We start from the raw sequence: 23,206 nt of genomic DNA, 5'->3' as shown, positions 1-23,206 counted from the left end.
TAACTGTCAGTTAACCCTACAGACATTTGTTATGTGGTGGTGTAGTTTTGTAGAAAATTGTTTTTTTTTATTTACAATGTGAAGGTCAAATGAAGCAATTCGATCATTGATGAAAAATAAACGTGTTCACGTTGAAATTATCGAATAAAAAACTTTCTAGAAAATGTCAAAATACTCAAGCATACGTTTGTACATCTGTGTTCTATATGCGAATTATTATATTTATATATCTACTGTATGGTTGACGCAATCATCAGAACTGTTTCACTTGTACAATCCTGAGTCAGTATCTGTTCGAAGGAAATCGGACGGGGAAACTCTATCATTAAGAAATTATTGCATGGAGAAACCATAGCGAAATTATATCATGGATTCTGTAGCATGGGGAAACAAACAATGGCATAGGGAAACAATAGCATAGGAAACTAAAGCGTGGAGAAAACAGAGTGGGGAAACTATAGCCAGAGAAATTGTGCATGGACAAATTATAGAATAGAAAAAACTGTGGCGTTGGGAAACTATGATTGGGAAAACTATAGCAGATGGAAACCGCAGCATGGGTAAACTATAGCATGGGAAACCATAGCGAAACTATATCATAGGAAACTATAGCGGGAGGAAACTATAGCATGGTGAAACTATAGCATGGGAAACATACGGAAAGTGTATCATGGAAAAAATACAACATAGAGACACTACCATATGAGGAAACTAAAACGAAACTATATCATGGGAAACCGTATACCACACGGAAACTATACAACGCAGGGAAACTACAGCATACTGAAATCACAGCATGGGGAAACTGTGGTAGGGATAAAATGTATATTTATTTACTTGATTGGTGTTTAACGCCATTCACGATGGGGGTCAGTTTTATTAATGCAGGAAACAAGAATATCGGCGGGGTAAGTTACTGACAAATTTTGCCATGTGTGACGTAGCCTACATGTACACATCATAGGCCTATTGGTATGAGATAAGTGGTCTTTTACGAGCGTTAAGAGGCGCAAACTGTCGTACCGCCTTTTGTCACTACGGCTTAGGTAACGGTGGGGAATGTACAAATACCCAGCACTAGGGTGGATCTAAACCAGTACGTCGTGTTTCCAAGCGATTTAGCGGCAAGCCCTACCTCTTGGCCACGGTTCAGTTCCAGGGAGAAAGTATTACATGGGTCACACTATTCCACATGAGAAAACGAGTAGGCGGAAACTAGAATATGCGGAAACTACAATATGCGGGAACTACAATATGCGGGAACTACAATATGCGGGAACTACAATATGCGGAAACTACAATATGCAGAAACTACAATATGCGGGAACTACAATATGCGGGAACTACAATATGCAGCAACTTCAATATGCGGGAACTTCAATATGAGGAAACTACAATACGCGAGAAATACAATATGCGGAAACTACAATATGCGGGAACTACAATATGCAGGAAATCCAATATGCGGAAACTACAATACGCGAGAAATACAATATGCGGGAACAACAATATGCGGGAACTACAATATGCAGGAACTTCAATATGCAGGAACTTCAATATGCGGAAACTACAATACGCGAGAAATACAATATGTGGAAACTACAATATGCGGGAACTACAATATGCAGGAACTTCAATATGCGGAAACTACAATATGCAGAAACTACAATATGCAGAAACCACTATATGCAGAAACTACTATACATGTCGAACCCCGAACAGATAATTCCAGGAATGGGCCTCGGGTACACCTCTAGCACCTGTCTGAAAAATGAAAGTAGAAATACACTACAATAAAGTTTAAACACTTTGCCAAAACGGACCCATATATGTGTGACGCCTACATCGTCTTTTCACTTTGCCTGTTTCAGCAACGCATGTGTGTAACTAGTCGTCTTTTCTGTTTCACGGAAGCAAAATCCACATTACCACGATATATCGTTTGTTTTTTCCTTTGACAAAGCTGGCCACATTTGTCTGCTACACGTCGTCTGGTGGCATTGCCAGGTCAGTCGCACTAAACTGTAGACCCATGCCAGAGGATTTATAACGCCACGAAAGCTGAATATCATTGTTCTACAGAGCAACTGGGCTAATCTTATGAGACACTGAGGTGTACCCTAGTTCAAAGTTTGAGACAATGTGCGATGTCCTTCTAGGCGCAAGACAAATTTAAACAAAACATACAAGGAGGTTGTATCACGGATATTAATGTTGTTTAATGACACACTTTTTACACATAAATATAGCTATAAAAATATGTACCGTCATTTCTTTGGGATATATACATTTTTTTATTCGCAAAGTTGAAATTTGTATAAGAGTCCTCCATTAAGAGAAAAATACTGATATTTATTCAACAAAGAAGTAACTAAAATCAGACAAAAACAAGCACAGACAAAAGTTCCGATGTCAGTCTTCTGTGTTCCAGTCGCATGTCATATCTGAAAGAAAACAATCAAGACAGTATGTCCAGTTATTTGACTAACTAATTAATACGAACAAGTCCATTCAATCATGAACGAACGTAGGGATCATCCAATCTGATTGAAAGGAAAAGACAGATGAAAATTGAAGTAAGCATCACTAGACAAACAGCTAAAACTGTCTCTAAATGTACTTTTACTCAGACATTTTTATTATACCTTTTGAAATGATATTATACGAACTAAAATGGTTCATTTCTAATGCGGGTCTAAATTCTAAATTTGTGAAAAGTAAATAATAGTTTCGTATAATTTTACGTTTAGTTATCAGTTGTCCTTCTGATGAACATCGCGTCATATCTCAGAATGTTTGGAATCGCTATCCCTCTTTCGCTTGGCTGTCGTTAGCCATTTGACCGTGCACAGACAGGAGCTGTTAGCCCAGGCAACATAAATGTGGACATTGTTAGTCACACGAGGAAAATCCCTATAGTGCATATAATTACACCAAAAGTTGTACTTCTGTTTTAGGAAGGATTAATAAAAGTTTGAGGACGTATTAACTTTGCGTAAGAATATTGCCAAGCTGATAATTTAATAAGAGTACCAAGATATGCACTGTAAGGATTTTCCTCGAGTGGCTAAGAAAGTCCACGTTCGTGTTTCCTGGGCTAACCACTCATGTCTATCGAGGAAGTGGTTCAGCACCAGTACATGGTCAAATGGCTAACGCACACATTGTAGCTACCTGTTTCACTTAAAGAAAGCCTCTCTTGTCTTCCAATTTCTTCACAAGCGCTTCAAGATCTGAAGAAAAAGGAAAAGATAATACTGTTCATCATTTTATAAAATAACGTTTCGCTTCAACACTTCAAAATAAGAACAAATACATATATTTGCGTGTCTGTTAGTAGAGAGGTCTTCAAGCAAGTTCATCCCATCTGGATAACAACCAGAGTCACCCTGACAAAGAGAGACATTATGATATATCTATACATGAACCCCACAGAATCATCCTGTCAGAAAGATACATTGTGATATATATAAACATATACCTCCAGAGTCATCCTGACAAAAACAGACATTGTGATGTATCTATCCATAAAGCCCAGAGTCATCCTGACAAAAACAGACATTGTGATGTATCTATCCATAAAGCCCAGAGTCATCCTGACAAAAACATCTAACTGTCGTAACTCTTATCAATACTGAGTGGAACATTTAGCTGGTATTATTGTGTATGACAAGTATACAGCATTTGTCATGACTATAACGCACCGAGTAGAAGTCTCTTCTGAGGCTGGTTATGGGCGCTGGCCTCTGAAAGAGAAACAAAAGCAGACTCTTTACCACTATACTTTTGTAAATTTCGCCTCACTTGATGAATTGATCATGTAAAAATACTGTACTTTAAATAATGTAATGTTACTCGGCGGAAAATGTAATGTTACTCGGCGGAAAATGTAATGCTTGTAGGTTTACATTTAAAACTCTGCTGTTTTCAAATAAATAAAATGATCTAGTAGAAAATTGTTTGCATTCAAAGTCCAAAAAAACACATTGACCATTCACAGCCCGTGGTAAGAGACAAATTTTCCTGTGCCATGTACTTAATTGGTCTTACTTTCGCATGATCTCTTTTTGATCACTTGTAAAAGGCTGAACAGTTGGTCGAATGCCTCGACACTGAATGTGAAGAAGTCTGCCGGCTCCGAGGCAATGGCCTTGATTTCCTCGTCTTTATACTTCCCCACGGTGACCACGAAGGTGGTGATGTCAGCAGCGCGCACCAGCTTGGCCGCCTCGATGGTTTTGGTCACGTTACGTGACTTGCCGTCGCTAAGGATGATGGCCACTTTGTACGCGCCCGGCCGAGCGCCATTCTCGGCTGTGTACGCCTGCTCACGAAGCATATCCAGGGCCTTCCATGTCATCGTGCCAACACCAGGCTCTCTCATTTCGTCAATCCGGGTCTTTATAGCTTCCTTTGTGATCCCCTCGGACAGTTTCAGATCCAGGTATGGCTTCGAGTTGAAGGTGATGAAGCCGATTCTACCAGCAGTGTCGCTAATCTCATAACCATCGGCCATTTTGGATACGAAGTCTTGCACCTTGGATTTGTCCTCTCCTACGCTGCTGGACAGGTCCAGGACGAACATAAAATCCATCATGAAGCTGCACTCTGTAAATGAATAGAATAGCACATATAATCCAGGCCTGATGTTTATCCTGCGAGCTCAGTACAATAAGCCAGGAGCCCGTAACCATCACGATGGCTGTGAGTTCAAGTCCAGCTCATGTTGGCTTCCTCTCCGGCCGGGCGCTGGGAAGGTTTACCAGCAATTTACCGGGTTTCCTTCCAACATAATGCTGATCGCCGTCGTATGAGGGAAAATTTCTTGAATACGATGTAAAACGCCACTCAGTGATAGATCAGTGACGGGGTCGGGGCTCGAATCCAGCTCTAGACGCGTGGGTTTTATACTGGGGTACATGTAATAGGTTTTTCAGGTACTTGGCGAAATTCCGGCATTTAACTCATTCAAGAGGTTTGCAAATTACTTGGCGAAGATCGTCAACAAATAAAGAATTTTTTCTTTTAAAAAGTGAAATTAATGTACAATACACCTGAACAAGTTCTAATCAAGAATACCCGAATGTTTCCTTATGACTACATTTCCTTGTTTAAGTCGAACATTACTAGAAAAGTAATTATTTGCTTCATCCGATTATTTGATGTTGGATTGGAGATTAAGGTTTTAGCAGAGATATCTCGGCTACGAACAACAAGCCAAACGAGAAACAAAAATGAATACTGTTCAATGTTTTAACAGAATAATATAAGAAAAAGAATAAATACCTTGGATTTCCACTTTTTTCACTGAAACAAACAACAAAGAAAAGTTACTATCATTATCACACTTCCTTCACGGAATGGAGGGATAACTAGTTCACAACGTTCCCCCAGCAGTTTTTTTGAACACATCATAACCAAAACTCACGGCGAATGACTGGAGATAACGTAAACTAGCGACTCTGTCACTTTATGTTAAACCAGTTCCAGTTTGCATGATGTTGACAAACACTACCATATATTTTAATCGAGGTACTCAACATGCAACTGCAAAATAATGACCTCTTCTACTGAAGCAGGATATACAGTTTAATAAACAGGCAGCATAAAGCTATAGGGTACTCATTATAAACCAAACTTACCTTTGCACGTCTGCTCCACAAGGCCACTTGTAATGCCAACCAGCTGGTCGAACTCATGCACAGAAAAGGTCAAGGGTTCACCGTCTACAGTGGCAATGGATTCCAGCTCTTCTATCTTCGAGTTGCCAATGCCAATTGTCATTAGTGTGATGTCGAAGCTCTTCGTAATGTCAGCTTGCTGAAGGGTTTTCTCTGGTTTTCGGGAACGTCCATCGGTTAATAGGATGATGATGTTGGGAGCGTCTTCTCTCTCACCGTTGATTGGATTGAAGTAGTCTTTGCGGGCCGCCTCCAGGGCTTTGTGCGTGAACGTGCCCACCTGATACTGTTCCAGAGTTTGCACTGCGTTCTTTACATCATCAAGTATCTCGTAGGTGTTAAAGTAGAAGCCGTGTCTAACCTTCTGGTCAAACGTCATGACGGCCACACGAACATATTCGGGAGAGATGATGTAGCTATCCAGCATCTTCGCGACAAAGGTTTTCGCTGTCTCGAAGTTCTGTGGGGAAATACTTTTGGAACCGTCAATAACAAACAGAATATCAGCTTTGGTAAAGCATTCTGTGAAAAAATGAAAAACAATAATGAGAATTGAAAACAGTCAGTATGTTTCGAGAGACGTTTCGAAACCTGAGACCGGTTACGAATTTGTTCCTTCATTACTGAATTGGCGATTTCGACGAGTAAATTATAGATGAACTTAAATAAGAGAAAAAGTGATGACAATCTCACCTGTGATCAACTTCGGAGGCTTTTCCAGAACTGAATAAAAACACAAAGAGAAGAACCGTAAATTGGGAAGATTTCCTTCGTGCCACATTGTCAGAGCTTCAAGGATAAAGTTAGGCCTCTCATTTAGTTAGGCCTCTATTTAGTATTTCATCGACACTATATCTTCTGAGCGTGTCAGATTTACAACTGGATAAAGTGTTACTCACTAGGGTAGCGAGCCTAGTGTAGTGGGCTAAACAAATGAACGATAGCACCTCATGGTCCTTTGTGATGGGATTGGTGACGCCGTCACTATGATTACACCGAGGTGGGTCACACAGGGATTTGAACTCTAATCTTCCGAAATACAGAGTTCTACCACTTGAGCTAAGGGGAAATTCTCACTATATACTATTAGAGTATTCACTGAAAGGCCACTACGGTTGCTAAATGTGGTCACGTGGTATATACTAGTATCCTTACATGTAAATGTGGCACAGAAGACCATCAACTAAATAGAAGATAATGCATGCTCAGTTACGTAGATATTACTCCAATGAACAATAAATCGATCTGTTCGCTTTAGAAAAGTCAGAGAACTGACAATCATCATGCTCGTCAGTGATACTCTGTTTCTTGAGATGTTTAACTCTGGACAAGTCGTAAACTTGTTTTGCCTTTCTACCAATGTGAGTGTAACTATATACCCTAAAAATGTTTATCAATATAGCTCATGTTAATACATTACATGCTCACTAAAACAATCTTAAATTGCTTATCAAATACATACGAATTTGGCATTATAGACAAACCTTGGCAAGTTTTTTCGCTGAGAGCTGATCTGATTGTTTCCAGTCCATCAAACGTTTCCACGGCAAATGTATACTGCGATGCGGGTTTGGAGGCTAGCACCTGGAGCTCCGTGTCGCTCCTCCATCTTCCCACGGAGATGGCAAACATGAGGGTTCCAGCTTCCCTCAACATGGCCGCCTCCGTCACGGTTTCTTCCGGCTTCCGGCTCTGCCCGTCGGTTAGAACGATCACAATGTTTGGCACATCCGGTCGATCTCCGTTGTCGGGCGTTAACATCTCTTCTCGAACGGCCTTGAGGGCTTTATGTGTGAAGGTGCCTACTTGAATGGGAGCCACAGTGTCCACGAGATCGCGAAGAGACGTGCCTGTCTGCCCAGGCTCAGTGATCTTGTTCAAGTGGTAGGTGATGTTAACAAACTGGTTAAAGACAACCAGACCCACACGGATCTGGTCATCGGATATGTTAAAACCAGACATCAGTTGCTTAACAAATCCTTTAGCCGTGTCATATTCCCCTTGGGTTATACTGCTGGACGCATCTATTAGGAAAACTATGTCACCACGGAAACCGCACGCTGAAGAAAGCGACAGGGGAGTTAAAATAACATATCCCAGAAAAGCACAAGTTTCAAATAAATGGTAAATATTTCTCAATCATCATTTTTGCTCCTTTTATTTTACAATAAATATATAAGAAAAGAAAAAAACGAAACAAAACAAAAAAAACAAAACAAAAAAACAACAGATCGCTGAACAAGAATTACCAAGTAAAATGTTTCTAAATACACTGAGCAATGAGATATATTTAAACCAACAACTGAATGTCAGTATAATAATACTATAACAAAACAAAAATGAGAACAAAGATATAGTTACATTTTTCAGTCGCAACTTGTAGCTCTTCTCCAAGGGCCCCTGTAACAGAGAAAACCCAGGTCAGTATTATACTGAGTGCTGGCTCTCCAGCCGGCAGCTAAAGGATTGTACTGCTAAAACCTCTACTGAGGTCAGTGTCTAGGTTGCATCGATCTAGAAGTAATCTGTACAACTTTCTAACTATGAAAGCGACGATAATAATATATAGAAATATGGAATGTGTCTCAGAAAATGGCTTGTCTGATATTTGGCGAAGGGATAACTCACGTTTCAACTGAAGCAATAACGTGTTGAGATTTTCCGAGGCCGCAGCGGCTGCTAGCAGCAATGTGAACAGTATCAGCTTCATTTGGTTCTGAAAATAAACACAGAAACAATCGCTTTCTGAACCAAAGACAAAAGAAAAGAAACATTTTTTTTTTGCATGGGATTAACTATAAAATTGGATGAACTCACAAGGAGATTTGGCCAAGGTCAAAAATTCAATAATTTAACGGTAAACTTATCCAGGCGTACAATAAAAAAATGTCAAAGAAAAATAGTTCAGATTTCCATAAATAAGAACCGTTCAAAAGAATAATAAAGCCCTTAAAACAGATATCACTAACTGGGGAAAACGAAACATCCATTTTGCTAGGCCTTGTCCATCTACCAGTTTACAAATGAACTAGAACTGTTATGCGAAGAAAACAGGTCACTGGGCTACATTCTATCAAAGCTTTCCCCTGTTTCGATGTAGTGTTTGGTGTCGCGTGAAGGCTTGCTCAGAATGTGTCGAATCAGGTTCTGTATACCACTGACTAAACAGATTAAAGATGACCACTAAAGCAGAACTGGAGAAAAATACTCATTGTTACATGCTTGGCTGATCTTTAGGCTATCTTTAACTTTCAGTTGTTATGCCTGCCAGTATACAAGTAACAGAAGCGGAAAATGACTCTATTGTGCCAATGTTGTCAAACGGAAGTGAAATGGTATCCGATAGTGTAACTAGAAACTCTACCGCCAAATCTCGATGAATCTCGTCTAGATATCGGCAAAATATGCTTGACCATCAGGAAAAGCCTTTCCAAGATTTTAACCTCATATTTTATCACCCCAGTGTCAGATGAAGTTCCACACCGAAGCAAGATCTGAACGGAGCCTATTTAAGGTTGGATCTGATCAAGATTAACAAAGCACAGATTGATTGCGAATACGAAAATAAAATGTGTTGTATGGAGGGGTATGGGATGTGTTGTATTAAGGGGTAGAAAACGTGTTGTATTTACGGGTATGGAATGTGCTGTATGGAGGGGTATGAAATGTGTTGTATGGAGGGGTATGGGATGTCTTGTATGGAGTGGTATGAAATTTGTTTAAGCAGTGTGTTTATAATTGTTTACCACTGAACAAAAATGATTTCATCACGTGCATGAGGTAGGAAAAAAATCAATTCTTTTCAAACTGTTACTTTCTTAATGTTGGCTAGAATAAGATTACCACGTGTGTTAAGATTGAATCGCTTATCATGATCTGGTAATGTTGCCGATGCGAACTGTGAGTCCTCCAACTTAAATGAGTACTTTACCGCTGGGAATCAGTCCGTGATGGTGACCACTGAACGGTGACGCTATCATTGGTTTACACCCACTCGTGCTTGCAATATAATACTAAAAACAATTGGTAAATATTGATGAATTGTCTGCTATAAGTAATTACGAACGTGAAAAAAAATTACGCAAAATTACTTCGCTTCTTTACTACTGCTAAAAACTGGAGGAAAAGCTATAACTTGATACAGTGCATTGAATAGAAAATAACTACAGACCGTGAACTTAAATCGTAATTATTATTGGCTTATAATGCCAAAAAGGTAAATAATTACTGAATCTAACTATAAACGAATCTTGATTCTACTCACCGCTTCCGACGACAGGCACAAGTCAGTGAGAATCACCAGGTTGCTCCCTACGTTTTCAGAGGAGTGACGCCCTGTCCGGCCCCACTGGGTTTTATACACCAGCCTGCTTGTCACGCCCAAACAGGTCCTGCGGAGTGTGCAATCAGTCAGCCTTGCCACCCATGTGTACTCGATCATAACACGTGCTTTATTATCCCCAGTACCAGATCATCCACATTTCTTGGCCGCAAATCAATCCCCAATCCAAGAATTTGGCGATAACTCCAACTCCAACGCATTTGATACGTTGATTCAGGTTGCGAAATCTCTGACTTTAATGCTTACTATGTGATAAGCGGCGGGTGGACGTTCTTTGGTTGTTGTTGAGCCTTAAGACACATATCCAGTGGAAACGACTAAACTAAATAAATAAACGAAGGTACTAATGCGGTTTAGCCTCGAGGTTTTGTCCCATTTCAGATGTGTAGAATTAATTCTGAACAGTTTATCTCTTGTACATTATAGTTTCACAATACTAAAATTGCGCGTTTTGCAAAACATATTTGCATCTATGAGAGGTTATCTCCTTCGTTTAAAATATATGGGACCGAATTCATTTTTATTCTATTTATTTATTTGATTGGTGTTTTACGCCGTACTCAAGAATATTTCACTTATATGACGGATGCCAGCATTATGGTGGAAGGAAACTGGGCAGCCAGTACGGCCGGAGAGGAAGCCAGCAACAGCTGGACTTGAAATCACAGCGACCGCATTGGTGAGAGGCTTCTGGGTCATTACGCTGCGCCAGCGCGCTAAGTCAGTTGAGCTATGGAGGGCCCAAATTCATATTTAGGTTTTGACACAAAGTAAAAAGTTATGCTATCTGTAAAATATCGTTATAATTTAAAGAGTCGCAGTTTGTAAAAAAAATTGAAAGTGTACCATTATTATTCATTTCCATTTTACAATTATATATTCCGGCTTCTCTCACGCCGTGATATTTAGTGCAATGACTGCCATGGTTATAAAATGTACAAACGATGAATATGAATGTATCAACTAACGTACGAATACAGCAATTTTTTGTCATTATTTACTCGTCCAAACTGAGAGCTGCAAGCCTACCGTTCTTCACTCGGAGGATTAAAAAATGTTCCCCGTAACCATTTTTTACTGATTTCCCGAAAAACTGTTCGGTATGCTGGTGAGAATTCAAAACCAAAATTACTGTGTAACGGTAAACAAGGGATATCCCTGCTGACCCCTCTTTACCGCCATGTACTTAGGTGACCTAAACCTGTCACAATCGTGTTCCCCAGAATTACTGCTCGCTTCAAGCTGAAATATATGTTGTCACAACCTTAACACAGCAGTATACCTTGATAAGGGCGTTACATTCCAATGAAAATTAAAGACGCTCATCACGACCCGTTTTTAAATATTAATGTTACAAGTGAGCAGTTAGATAATGTTTGGTGTCAGTATTATGTGACCGGGTGGGGTGTCATGTGTGGTGCCTCCGACATGGTTTTTCAGTGGCGGCAGAACTTTGGCGGTATGGTCTCAACCTGCTGACAGAAGAAACATTAGCGTATATGTATACACACCTAATGAGTCCTCGCTTTAATCTTATTGAAAATTGTTAAGTACGACGTAAACCCAAGATATACATACATAGGTATATACCTGTTCTGAAAAAGATTTGTTCCGAAGCGAGACTGGTGTACAGACGACTGGGACGTAGTAACAATAAACATTAAAACAGTTAAAAGTTTTATTATTTTCCTCAAATTTTGACTAATAAAATGTCGTCGATGAAAGTGAAACTAAAAGATATATTCAGCCATTCAAGGTATTTAAGGATTGGCTGTCATATTTTTGTATAATTGAAAAAAACACTATTCAAAATGCATGAACCCGTGTAGCGGTTCACACAAATAATCTAAAATTGTGGAGCCGTACTTTATAGAGATGTGGTTGTTTATAGAGTTACAGCAGTTTGTAGGTCTACAGGTTGTAGAGCTGTAGTTTGTAGGGCCGTAGCTTGTAGAGCTGTAGTTTTGTAGAGCTACTGTTTGTAGAGTTCTAGTTTCTACCAAAGTAGAAGTTTTTTGAACTGTAGTTTTTCGAACCGTATTCCATACAGCAGAAATTTACAGTTATCCACACTATAAGCAGCTTGTATAAAAAATTACAGTTTTCTTTCAAGAGAAGAATAGTTTTTGGCTTTCGACGCAAGATGACCCGTTGGAGATTGGTTTTTGTCATCTTGTCACTATTTGCCATTTCTGTGACCTTGTCAGGGGTAGATAGAGATGTAAACCCTGTCTGTGCTCAAAGGGAACTGGGGTAAAAATACACTGCCTAGGCAATACAATAGACATTAGCAGCGTAAAGGCATTGTTCACTGTTTGCAAATCAACGAACCGTGTTCACTGTTAAGAAGACCTTCAAAGTTTGGCGCCTTGGATGTAGGGCATTGTGTTCAGATCTAATCACGGTGTATTGTGCTGTCTCTGACTAACAATGAACTACCCAGCCCTGGTGTCACAACAATAATCGATGAGAATGTTTGGCGATCCTTTCCTTGTACTCTATCATATCATAGATACCTGGCTGGGAAAGTTACATATACTTGGATATTTCCACCACACAAAAGGATCGGATAACGAAAAAACATGTCTATGGGAAACACATAAACCATCCTACTTGTTCATTTATTTATTTATTTATTTGAATGGTGTTTTACGCCGTACTCAAGAATATTTCACTTATACGACGGCGGCCAGCATTATGGTGAGAGGAAACCGGGCAGAGCCCGGGGGAAACCCACGACCATAAACCACCCTACACCCTTTACGTGAATAACATGAATATGCGTGTTACTTTACATAACTATATGTAATGTTTCGTGGGTATTAGCTCTCACTGAAGTGAATCATTCGAAAAATACACCTGTTCAGTTCCTTACAAGAATGATTTTCAAAATTATTGATATACATTAAGATGGTAGTTACTGTGCACCAGCCTGAAGTTTCACCATGCTGGGCGGTGAACAGTTAGGGCTATGCTTACTAACGATCGTCACAAATCCCAGCATGTGATGGTAATCCCAGCATGTGGTAATAATAACAGTATGTGGTGATAATCCCAGCTTGTGGTGGTAATAATAGCATGTGGTGGTAATCCCAGTATGTGGTGGTAATGACAGATTGTGGTGGAAATTCCAGCACGTGGTGATAACCCAAGCGTGTGAAGGTAATTACAGCATGTGGTGGTACTCCCTACGTTTTCAGAGGGGTAACGCCCTGCCCGGCCCCACGGTTTTATACACCAGCCTGCTTGTCACGCCCAAACAGGTCCTGCGGAGTGTGCAATCAGTCAGCCTTGCCACCCATGTGTACTCGATCATAACACGTGCTTTATTATCCCCAGTACCAGATCATCCACATTTCTTGGCCGCAAATCAATCCCCAATCCAAGAATTTGGCGATAACTCATAACATTTGATACGTTGATTCAGGTTGCGAAATCCCTGACATTAATGCTTACTATGTGATAAGCGGCGGGTGGACGTTCTTTGGTTGTTGTTGAGCCTTAAGACACATATCCAGTGGAAACGACTAAACTAAATAAATAAACGAAGGAAGATCAGCCGTACCATCACAGTCCACTGAAACACAAAGGCACTCACATTTACCTGACGAATACTCAATAGTCTTCTGGATTATATATATGTAATTCATATTTGAAGACTCTTGTTAAATAAATTGGATGAATGGGTTCAGGTGTCAGACATATGTTTTACATGTGACAATGAGCATGTGGTGATAATCCCAGTATGTGGTGTTAATCCCAGCATGTGGTGTTAATCCCAACATGTGGTGGTATGTGGTAGTAATCACAGTATGTGGTAGTAATAGCAGCATATCGTGGTAATCCCAGCGTGTGGTGGTAATGCCAGCATGTGGTGGTAATAACAGCATGTGGTGATAATCCCAGCTTGTGGTGATAATAACAGCATGTGGTGATAATCCCACCGTGTGGTGGTAATAACAGCATGTGGTGGTAATCCCAGTATGTGGTGGCAATAACAGATTGTGGTGGTAATCCCAGCATGTGGTGGTAATCCCAGTATGTGGTGGCAATAACAGATTGTGGTGGTAATCCCAGCATGTGGTGGTAATAACAGCATGTGGTGATAATCCCAGCTTGTGGTGGTAATAACAGCATGTGGTGGTAATAACAGCATGTGGTGGTAATCCCATTATGTTGTGGCAATAACAGATTGTGGTGATAATAAATGCATGTGGTGGTAATTACAGCATGTGGTGGTAATAACAGCATGTGGTGGTAATAACGGCATGTGGTGGTAATCCCAGCATGTGGTGGTAATAACAGCATGTGGTGGTAATCCCAGTATGTGGTGGCAATAACAGATTGTGGTGGTAATCCCAGCATGTGGTGGTAATCCCAGCATGTGGTGATAATCCCAGCTTGTGGTGGTAATCCCAGCATATGGTGGTAATCTCAGCGTGTGATGGTAATAACAGCATGTGGTGATAATCCCAGCATGTGATGGTAATCACAGCATGTGGTGGTAATAACAGCATGTGATGGTAATCAAAGCATGTGGGGAAAAACCCAGCATGTGGTGATAATCCCAGTATGTGGTGGTAAAAACTGCATTGGTGAGAAAGGAAAGAGCCCGGGGAAACTCGCAACCATCCGCAGGTTGCTGATAGATTTTCTTACATACGACCTGGGAAGACTCGCTTAATAAGTTTGATGGAATAGGCCCACAGGCTGGATTCTCGATATCCCCACTGGCTAATCTCTTGGGTTGAACTCAGCGACATTCTGAAGGGAAAAGGGGATAGGTTAGAAATTATAATTGTTCAGCATCTCAAAAATGTTATTTTAAAACAAAAATATGTCAAACTTGGACATATTCACTAACCAAAAACTAAGAATAGTAAGGAAGTCTTAATTTTGACAGACAGTCTTAAGTCAGAATGGCTCCATGTATTCGGCCCCTGTACGCAGTATGGTTTATAACACAGGATTATCACTAAGCTATCATAAAATGAGACTAAGGCAGGCGCCAACAGGTGTTCTGCTGTGCGGTTAACACTAGGCGACCACGTGGTGTTACCACATGCCTAGTATTTGGATCTTTGTGAACACAGTTTTATAAGTAAGTGCATTAGGTGCATGTAAAGGTATTAACATAGCTGGTGTAGCAAAAACCCTCAAAACATTTGTATAGAGGGTAATATAAGTTTATACAATGCCAAATTGACCGAGATTGTGTTAACCTGTACATAGAGGTTACTTTGTTTACCTAAATTTTTCTGCTTTCAAAAACTCAATATCAGCGAAATAACGAAAACTCCTGTTGAATAAAATAAGGATTAATTATGGTTTCTTAAGTCTATTATCTGTTTAAAGACACAAGGTGTGTTCTAAAATTTTAAATCCAACAGATGTCAGATTTGGATACAGAACAACTTGCTAAATCCAACAGATGTCAGAACAGGATACAGAACAACTTTGCTAAATCCAACAGATGTCAGATCAGGATACAGAACAACTTTGCTAAATCCAACAGATGTCAGATTTGGATACAGAACAACTTTGCTAAATCCAACAGATGTCAGATTAGGATACAGAACAGTACTGTAAAACATGAGACAAAGACCAAAAAACGAAATAAAATGACTAGAAATAAAGTATGTATCAATGACTTGGTAAAGATATCTCTAATTCCTGCGTCTGTATTCTGACGTTAGTAGTGGATTTTTGTTACGACTAATGGACAATCTAGTACCATAGCGTACATTCAGCGATATGCACCTTGGACATGTTGTGGACTGCAATGGGCCTATCCCTCAACACACCAGCGTTGTCTGATGGAAGAGAACACAGTTACAGCTAATTGCATTTACTTAATTAATTATAGATAAAATGTTCACCCAATAAAACCCAGTACACAAAAGATAAGTGATTATAAGAAAAGGCAATAATGCTGTGGCCAGCGCAGCAAAATGGCCCATGAACCTCTCACCAATGTGATCGCGTGAGTTCAAATCCAACTTATGCTAGTTTCCTCTCCGGTCTCACAAGATACCGTGTTTCTGCAGCCTGCGGATGGTCATGGGTTTCTCTCGGACTCTGCTCACTTCTGTCTAGTGCTGTATAAAGCAAATATTCTTGAGTACCTCATAACACTCAAATCAAATGAATAAATCCCGTGGTGAAATTGGATATCGTAATATATCAGTGTTAGTGTCATTTGTGAATACAGTCTATAAAGTGTTCCGTGTGCAATCTGTCGACAAGTTCACAATCAGTGTAAGTGTGTCATGTGCAATCTGTCGACAAATTCACAATCGATGTAAATATATCATCTGCAATCTGTCGACAAATTCACAATCAGTGTAAGTGTATCATCTGCAATCTGTCGACAAATTCACAATCTGTGTAAGGGTATCATCTGCAATCTGTCGACAGATTCACAATCGGTTTGATTGTTCCATATGCAGCCTAACGACAAATTCACAATCGGTTTGATTGTTCCATATGCAGCCTAACGACAAATTCACAATCGGTGTAAGTCTTCCATATGCAGCCTAACGACAAATTCACAATCGGTGTAAGTGTGTCATGTGCAATCTGTCGACAAATTCACAATCGGTTTGATTGTCCCATATGCAGCTTAACGACAAATTCACAGTCGGTGTAAGTGTTCAATATGCAGCCTAACGACAAATTCACAATCGGTGTAAGTGTGTCATGTGCAATCTGTCGACAAATTCACAACTGGTGTGATTGTATCATCTGCCAACGGTATTAGCAATGTTTTTAGGGTAGTGTGTCCAATCGATCATCAGAATTACCGTAAGTGTTACTCTGGTCCAAACAGTTATCAGACCTACAATCTACTATGTAGTTTGTATGTTTGCAGCATTATCATTCATGTTGACATACTATGGGTAATATATCATCGGCATTAGCATTATACTAGGCATACTGTTAACAACCATTCTGTGAAAAATATCAATGGTATATTTCCATTCCAATAGACAGATTGTGAGTAACCTCCCGACAGCATCATCTTTTTTGTAGACATAAAGTGAGTAATCTTTAAACTTTATCAGACGTCACATAGAACTTTATCAGACGTCGTGTAGACACAGGCTTACTGTGAGAAATCTGTCAGCGGCATCCATTGTTAATGACTTTTGTATTTATTTACTTATTTATTTGATGGGTGTTTCCTCCGTACTCAAAAATATTTCACTTATACGACGGCGGCCAGCATTATGGTGGAAGGAAACTGGGCAGAGCCCGCGGAAACCCACGATCATCCTCAGGCTGCTGGCATACCTTCCCATGTAGGGATATTGACTTCTGTAGGTCATTGTCCTAACGAATTATAGAACGAACTGTCTGAAAACTGGCTACTTTTGTGTGCATTTGATGCTCAGTTATTCTGGTCCCTCGTTGCCGTATTATAAACAGTAACAAACAGATTAATATTACGGTGCTGTGCTGACAATAAATACAGTCTGCCAAACATTACTGTCCTACTTAGGTTATGCTTCAGCTGCTACAGCCTTATCGTATGTGCACAAGTTTACCTTTGGTTGTTTCCCTAGATTAAGGTATCCATAAGATCTTTACGTTGTCATGTACAAATCGTTTAGTACACGTGGCTAAGAAGTATGACCCAGGTGTCACATACAAAGGAAAGCATGTGGATTAGCCGCGGTCTAATTCACAGAGCCGTTACGCCATCATCCGGGCGTCAGTAAACCAGTGATCACCTCGTAAAGAATGTTCCAAGTCGATAACCATTCGGGAATACTATTCCCTATTTGTCTGATGACATTATATGTATTTGCTTGCAAGTTTCTAGAAGGAAAAACTAACCATTCCTTAAAGTTGTTCAGAAGGTATGTTGGACATTTCAACTGAAAATCCAAATAGGAAATGGAAATTGTAATTTTGCTGTTGTCATGTCATGGGCAGAGGTAAATTGCGGTTATGTAAGAAAATTACATTAAAATTTATGGTCTGGCTAATATTATCATCCCAAGCTATAAGTAGGATATAGGCAACACATTTTCTGTCATTTTATGTTATCACTGCACTACCAACCGTCTTTCCTATGAAATAAGAGTGGTGATTCACATCCTATATAAACAAAAAGTACAACAGGGGAGCAACTGTAAAATGCAGGAAGACAACACAAAAAGTATATCGGTGACAGAGCTGTAAAATGCAGGTAGACAACACACAAAGTATAGCGGTGACACAGCTGTAAAATGCAGGTAGGTAACACAAAAAGTATAGCGGTGACACAGCTGTAAAATGCAGGTAGACAACACAAAAAGTATAGCGGGGACACAGTTGTAAAATGCAGGTAAACAACACTAAAAGTATAGCGGTGACACAGCTGTAAAATGCAGGTGGACAACACAAAAAGTATAGTGAGGACGCAGCTGTAAAATACAGGAATATAGTCCCTTGGGAACTATGCACGCTTGTTCAAAACTAATTCAGGACTTAATACCAGATTTAACTTTAAGCCAAGTCTTCCGTTTTATACTTAGCGTAAAAATAATTGTGTTACAGTACATTGCTGTTCCTGCTGTTTGGTTTTAGACAACTGCATGCAATGGCTGCTGAATTTGGCTTAAATCGTAATTATATAATGTGACTTAATTGTAGTATTATTTAATACACTATCGAACAACTCGGCCCGGTTATTTTTCATTGTGGGTTTCCCACGTGCTCTGCCCGGTTTCTTCACACCATAATTCTGGACGCCGTCGTATAAGTGAAATATTCTTGAGTACGGCGTAAAACAGTAATCAAACAAAGAAAATAAATATTTTTCATTGCTTTATACATGGGTCTTGCGATTATCGACCTTTAAAGCCCCTTCATGGCCCACTAGTGGTATATGAATGTCAAGCTTCACGCCTAGGTGCTGATGTAATAAACATGGGTGATTATATATCCCGTCATACCGAGTTAATGGGCGACAAGTGCGCGTTTGATGGAGTATCCTTGATACACTAGCTAGATTTTTAATAAATAACGTGTGACATATTGAAATCATTTTACATAGGATCTAATAAATGCTACAAGGCGAAGTATACACCATATACAGGACCCTTTGGTATGTTACTATCTGAAGGCGATAATTTACATTTACAAAATTAAATTCAAAAATGTTCACTCTTGCACAGATATAGATCCAAATAGATGTACGGTCACGACTATCTGCAGTTTCCTTCAAACCCATCGAAGTTTGCATAAATTTATCAGCAAAGTAGGAATTGTTTATGACTAAAAAGTCATCATACCTATCCTTTATTAAATGAAAAGGGTAGAGCTATAGAAAGATTACTCTTTAGAAATATCGGCATATAGTTGTATTCGTATGAAAACTGGTATAGGTCTACAAAACGAGGAGCACAGTTGGTTCCCACTGGAATAGCTACGTACTGATGGGAAATGAATTCGCCAAATTTCACATAAATATTGTTTAAACGAAACGTCCTACTAATTATAACCTTTGTAAATAGTACAACTAAAGAAAGCAATGCTGTTTTTGACTTTACTGTATCTTTGTGACGAATCGTTATAGAGTGCAGTGAATATTCTTGAGTACGGCGTAAAACACCAATCAATCAAATCAAATCAATCAGATTACAGAGGGCAGTGAGAAAACAAGTCGATACGTTTTTATATATGTGCGTTTGGGAGTCCAGTTTTGGGTGAGATGTTTTTGATTTCACAAATGTACTAAATCCAAAATTACTTTTACATGTAACGCTGTCGTCATTATAGGGCTGACAAAAGTTTGCTTTACAGCTTCTTAAAGCATTAGTGTATCGAGCTTTGTGTGTAGCATTTGAGGAATACAGTTGTGGTATATTAGTATCACGGAAAGGCTTATTTACGTGAATTTCTTTAAGATAGGGTTTATCTATCTATCACTTAGCACATCGAAATCCTTCAGAACCTAAACGTCTATATGGTGAATTCCAATCTTGACCAACCTTCGTCTTGCGAAGCTCGAGTCAGTAAATATGCCGGCGTTGGATGAGCCCTGCTACAAGGAGACGCCAGCGTAATATGACTGAAATAATGTTGATAGGCAACAAAAACCCCGATCAAACAAACAAACAAACACACTTTCTTCCATTTTGACTCTTGAACACTATCTTCAAGAGCTGAAAGGACATTTTCTTGTTTGATTTGATATTTACGTTTCTATGTTCTCTATACTTATGAGCCCTTACAAATAGATTCTTTATGTCACAATGTTCATTAATATTAAGATCACTAGTCAGGACATTTGTCATAAATAAAAACAGCCAATCTACAATCCCAGCTGTAGCCAAGAGAAGCATAACGCTTCTGTCTTAGTGGCTTAAGCTTAGAAAGAGTGGATCGTCTGGGGTTTCAACTTGACGTTGTAACATGACGTTGCAACATGGCGTTGCAACATGACGAAGGAGAGCATAGAGGAGACCCAACAACTGATCCAATCAGCAACCAAATGGAGACTCTTTTTGTATTTCTTCTTACATATACACTAACATTTTCCTAACATATTGCAATATACATACAACACAATACACGTGTCTGTGTATGTTTTTTATTGAAATCGTGATAGATAGAAAGATACTTTCTGTAAATAAATCTAGCAAAACAGCATATGTTATTATCGTGTGCATGGCTAATCTACTTCCTAGTTGGCTAAGATTTTGACGACGCATTTGAACCATAATCACAACTTCAAGACGTGATACAGGATTATATTCTTGACATAATCAAGACACGATTTTGTGACCAGTGATGATCTCCAGCTGTCGTCTGTTTCTATGGTGTTCGGCTTGTCCAAAAGTAGGCACCAGCGGGTGGAGACCTATTCCCTGCTTCCTGAAACCACACGGAATGAAATCGAAACTTGGACAAGTGGAATCATCTCACATCAGTGATGTTCGAATCTTCCCCACGTGACCTGCAGCCAATGGCAAGTATTTTACAACAATATTGGTCCTTAGTCATGTTTAAATCTCACAAAGAAAAATATACGACCCTGACTTAATGCGCAAACCCATACATAATACAGGTTAGACAACACTTCAAATGAGCTTCTAGGTGCGTACTCAGGAGACGGCTCCTTGTATACTGTGAAGTGCCAATGCACAAGAATGAGATATCACTTACCCCAGTCCTAGTTCAGCCGTGTATATATTACTCACAATACTATCTTATAATTATTTTGTTGAATGTGGCTCCTTTGATTCAACCAATGCCTTTGACCCGTCTAATGCTAGTCCCTAACACTCACTTATATTTAGTGTACAGTACAAATAATTTACATACCTAAATTTATTCTTCCCACTGCATCGCTGAAAGAAAATGAGAAACTCGGTTATTATTAATTTTTTTTTTGGGGGGGGGGGGATATGCAAAATCAAAACTATCACTCACGACAAGTGCTGGCTTTAACTACATACGCTTAAAGGGTAAGACAAATGATACACATCGATATAAAACCTCCCTAAGAGCTTTACAAAACGTATTCGATTTACTTACTCTGACAGTTAGTGTTTCCATGGTAAACACCCAAATAACAATTTAATCAAGAGATACGATTAGTACTTTGTTAACTGTAAACAGTTTGCCAGTTTGTTAATGCGAGCAACTCTTCTTTCCTCTCAACACTAGCTCTATTACAGCACTTACCGTCACAGATGCGGGCTTTCACTCGGTCAAGCGTGTTGGACAGGGCATCAAAACGAGGCACAAATATGATATCCTCTTTGTCGCTGGCCAAAGTCTTAGCGCCTTCCTCCCACGGTTTTCCTATGTTCACGACGATGGACTCCAGATTCCTCTTCTTTATGTCTTGAAATATGCTGAGAACGTCTGGCTGTAAACTTTTGTCCGGGCTGTCGATGAACATGCTCACCACTATTCGTGACATTTTCCTCCGCCATCCGAGATCCGCCATGACTTCCAAAACGCTGAAACCGTTCGCCAAATCCGCCCGTCTCTTGGACGGGAGCTCGAAGTCACGGAGAGACGCCAGGATCTCTGGTTTGGAGGCTTCCTCTGGAAGGGTCACTACTGGGAATGGCTTCTTGGCAAACAGAGTAACTGCCACTCTGAGCTGACCCTGTCCAATGTCCAGATCATCTATCAGCTGCTCCATGTACTTCTGCACCAGTTCGTAGTCCGCGTCCTCGCTCGGTATTTCCACAAGGAACATTAGATCAGCCGTACCATCACAGTCCACTGAAACGCAAAGGCACTCACATTTACCTGACGAATACTCAATAGTCTTCTGCATTATATACATGTAATTCATATCTGAAGACTCTTTTGAAATAAATTGGATGAATGGGTTCAGGTGTCAGACATATGTTTTACATGTGACAATGAGCATATTTAAAGGAATTTTATTTATTTTTTGGACTGTTGTTTTATGGTGTACTCAAGAATATTTCACTTATACGACGACCGCCAACATTATGGTGAGAGGAAACCGGGCAGAGCCCGGGGGAAACCCACCACCATCTGCAGGTTGCTTCCCACGTACGGTCGGAAAAGAAGCCAGCATCAGCTAGACTTGAACTCACAGCGATCGCATTGGTGAGAGGCTCCGGGGTGATTACGTTGCGGTAGCGCCAACCAACCGAGCCACGTAGGCCCCCATACTAAAAGAAACAGTGAACAACTTACCTGGGCCTTGATCTGGTTTGTCTGTGGAGAAATCAAAATGAAATCATATTGTTACTTGTTATACCTCTTAAAATTCTAATTTAATTTAATAATTTACGTTTGATTTAATTTACGAAAAGAGATAACATGTATCAGAAAACTCCATGAGCGCAAGTCAAGATCTTACGATTGCTCTGCCGATTTAATATGTGATAATTACGCATATCAGGATGTACAGAGGCTCAACAGGTACACGTACAGAGGCCGGCATATCAGGATGTGCACAGGCTCCATAGGTACACGTACAGAAGCCGGCATATCAGGATGTACAGAGGCTCCATAGGTACATATACAGAGGCCGTCATATCAGGATGTGCACAGGCTCCATAGGTACACGTACAGAAGCCGGCATATCAGGATGTACAGAGGCTCCATAGGTACATATACAGAAGCCGGCGAATCAGGATGTACAGAGGCTCCATATGTACACGTACAGAGGCCGGCATATCAGGATGTACAGAGGCTC

General features: G+C 39.9%; 1 protein-coding gene across 1 annotated transcript in view; it reads right to left on the bottom strand.

Moving 5' to 3' along the window:
• Nucleotides 1-3,183: 3,183 nt before the first annotated feature.
• LOC135467586 (collagen alpha-3(VI) chain-like) overlaps nt 3,184-23,206 on the bottom strand; it is a 39,004-nt gene continuing 18,981 nt past the window's right edge. The window contains exons 12-20 of the mRNA XM_064745359.1: nt 22,702-22,722; nt 21,703-22,254; nt 7,166-7,741; nt 6,375-6,404; nt 5,643-6,203; nt 5,287-5,307; nt 4,051-4,608; nt 3,705-3,746; nt 3,184-3,233 (exon numbers count right to left, since the gene is read on the bottom strand). Coding sequence (XP_064601429.1) covers nt 3,184-3,233; nt 3,705-3,746; nt 4,051-4,608; nt 5,287-5,307; nt 5,643-6,203; nt 6,375-6,404; nt 7,166-7,741; nt 21,703-22,254; nt 22,702-22,722 — 2,411 coding nt within the window. The remainder of the gene's footprint in view (nt 3,234-3,704; nt 3,747-4,050; nt 4,609-5,286; nt 5,308-5,642; nt 6,204-6,374; nt 6,405-7,165; nt 7,742-21,702; nt 22,255-22,701; nt 22,723-23,206) is intronic.

Source organism: Liolophura sinensis, chromosome 6 (assembly GCF_032854445.1).
Source record: "Liolophura sinensis isolate JHLJ2023 chromosome 6, CUHK_Ljap_v2, whole genome shotgun sequence".
Taxonomy (NCBI): Eukaryota; Metazoa; Mollusca; class Polyplacophora; order Chitonida; family Chitonidae; genus Liolophura; species Liolophura sinensis.
The sequence above is the reverse complement of the archived record's forward strand: the minus strand, read 5'-3'. Positions and strand labels throughout refer to the sequence as shown.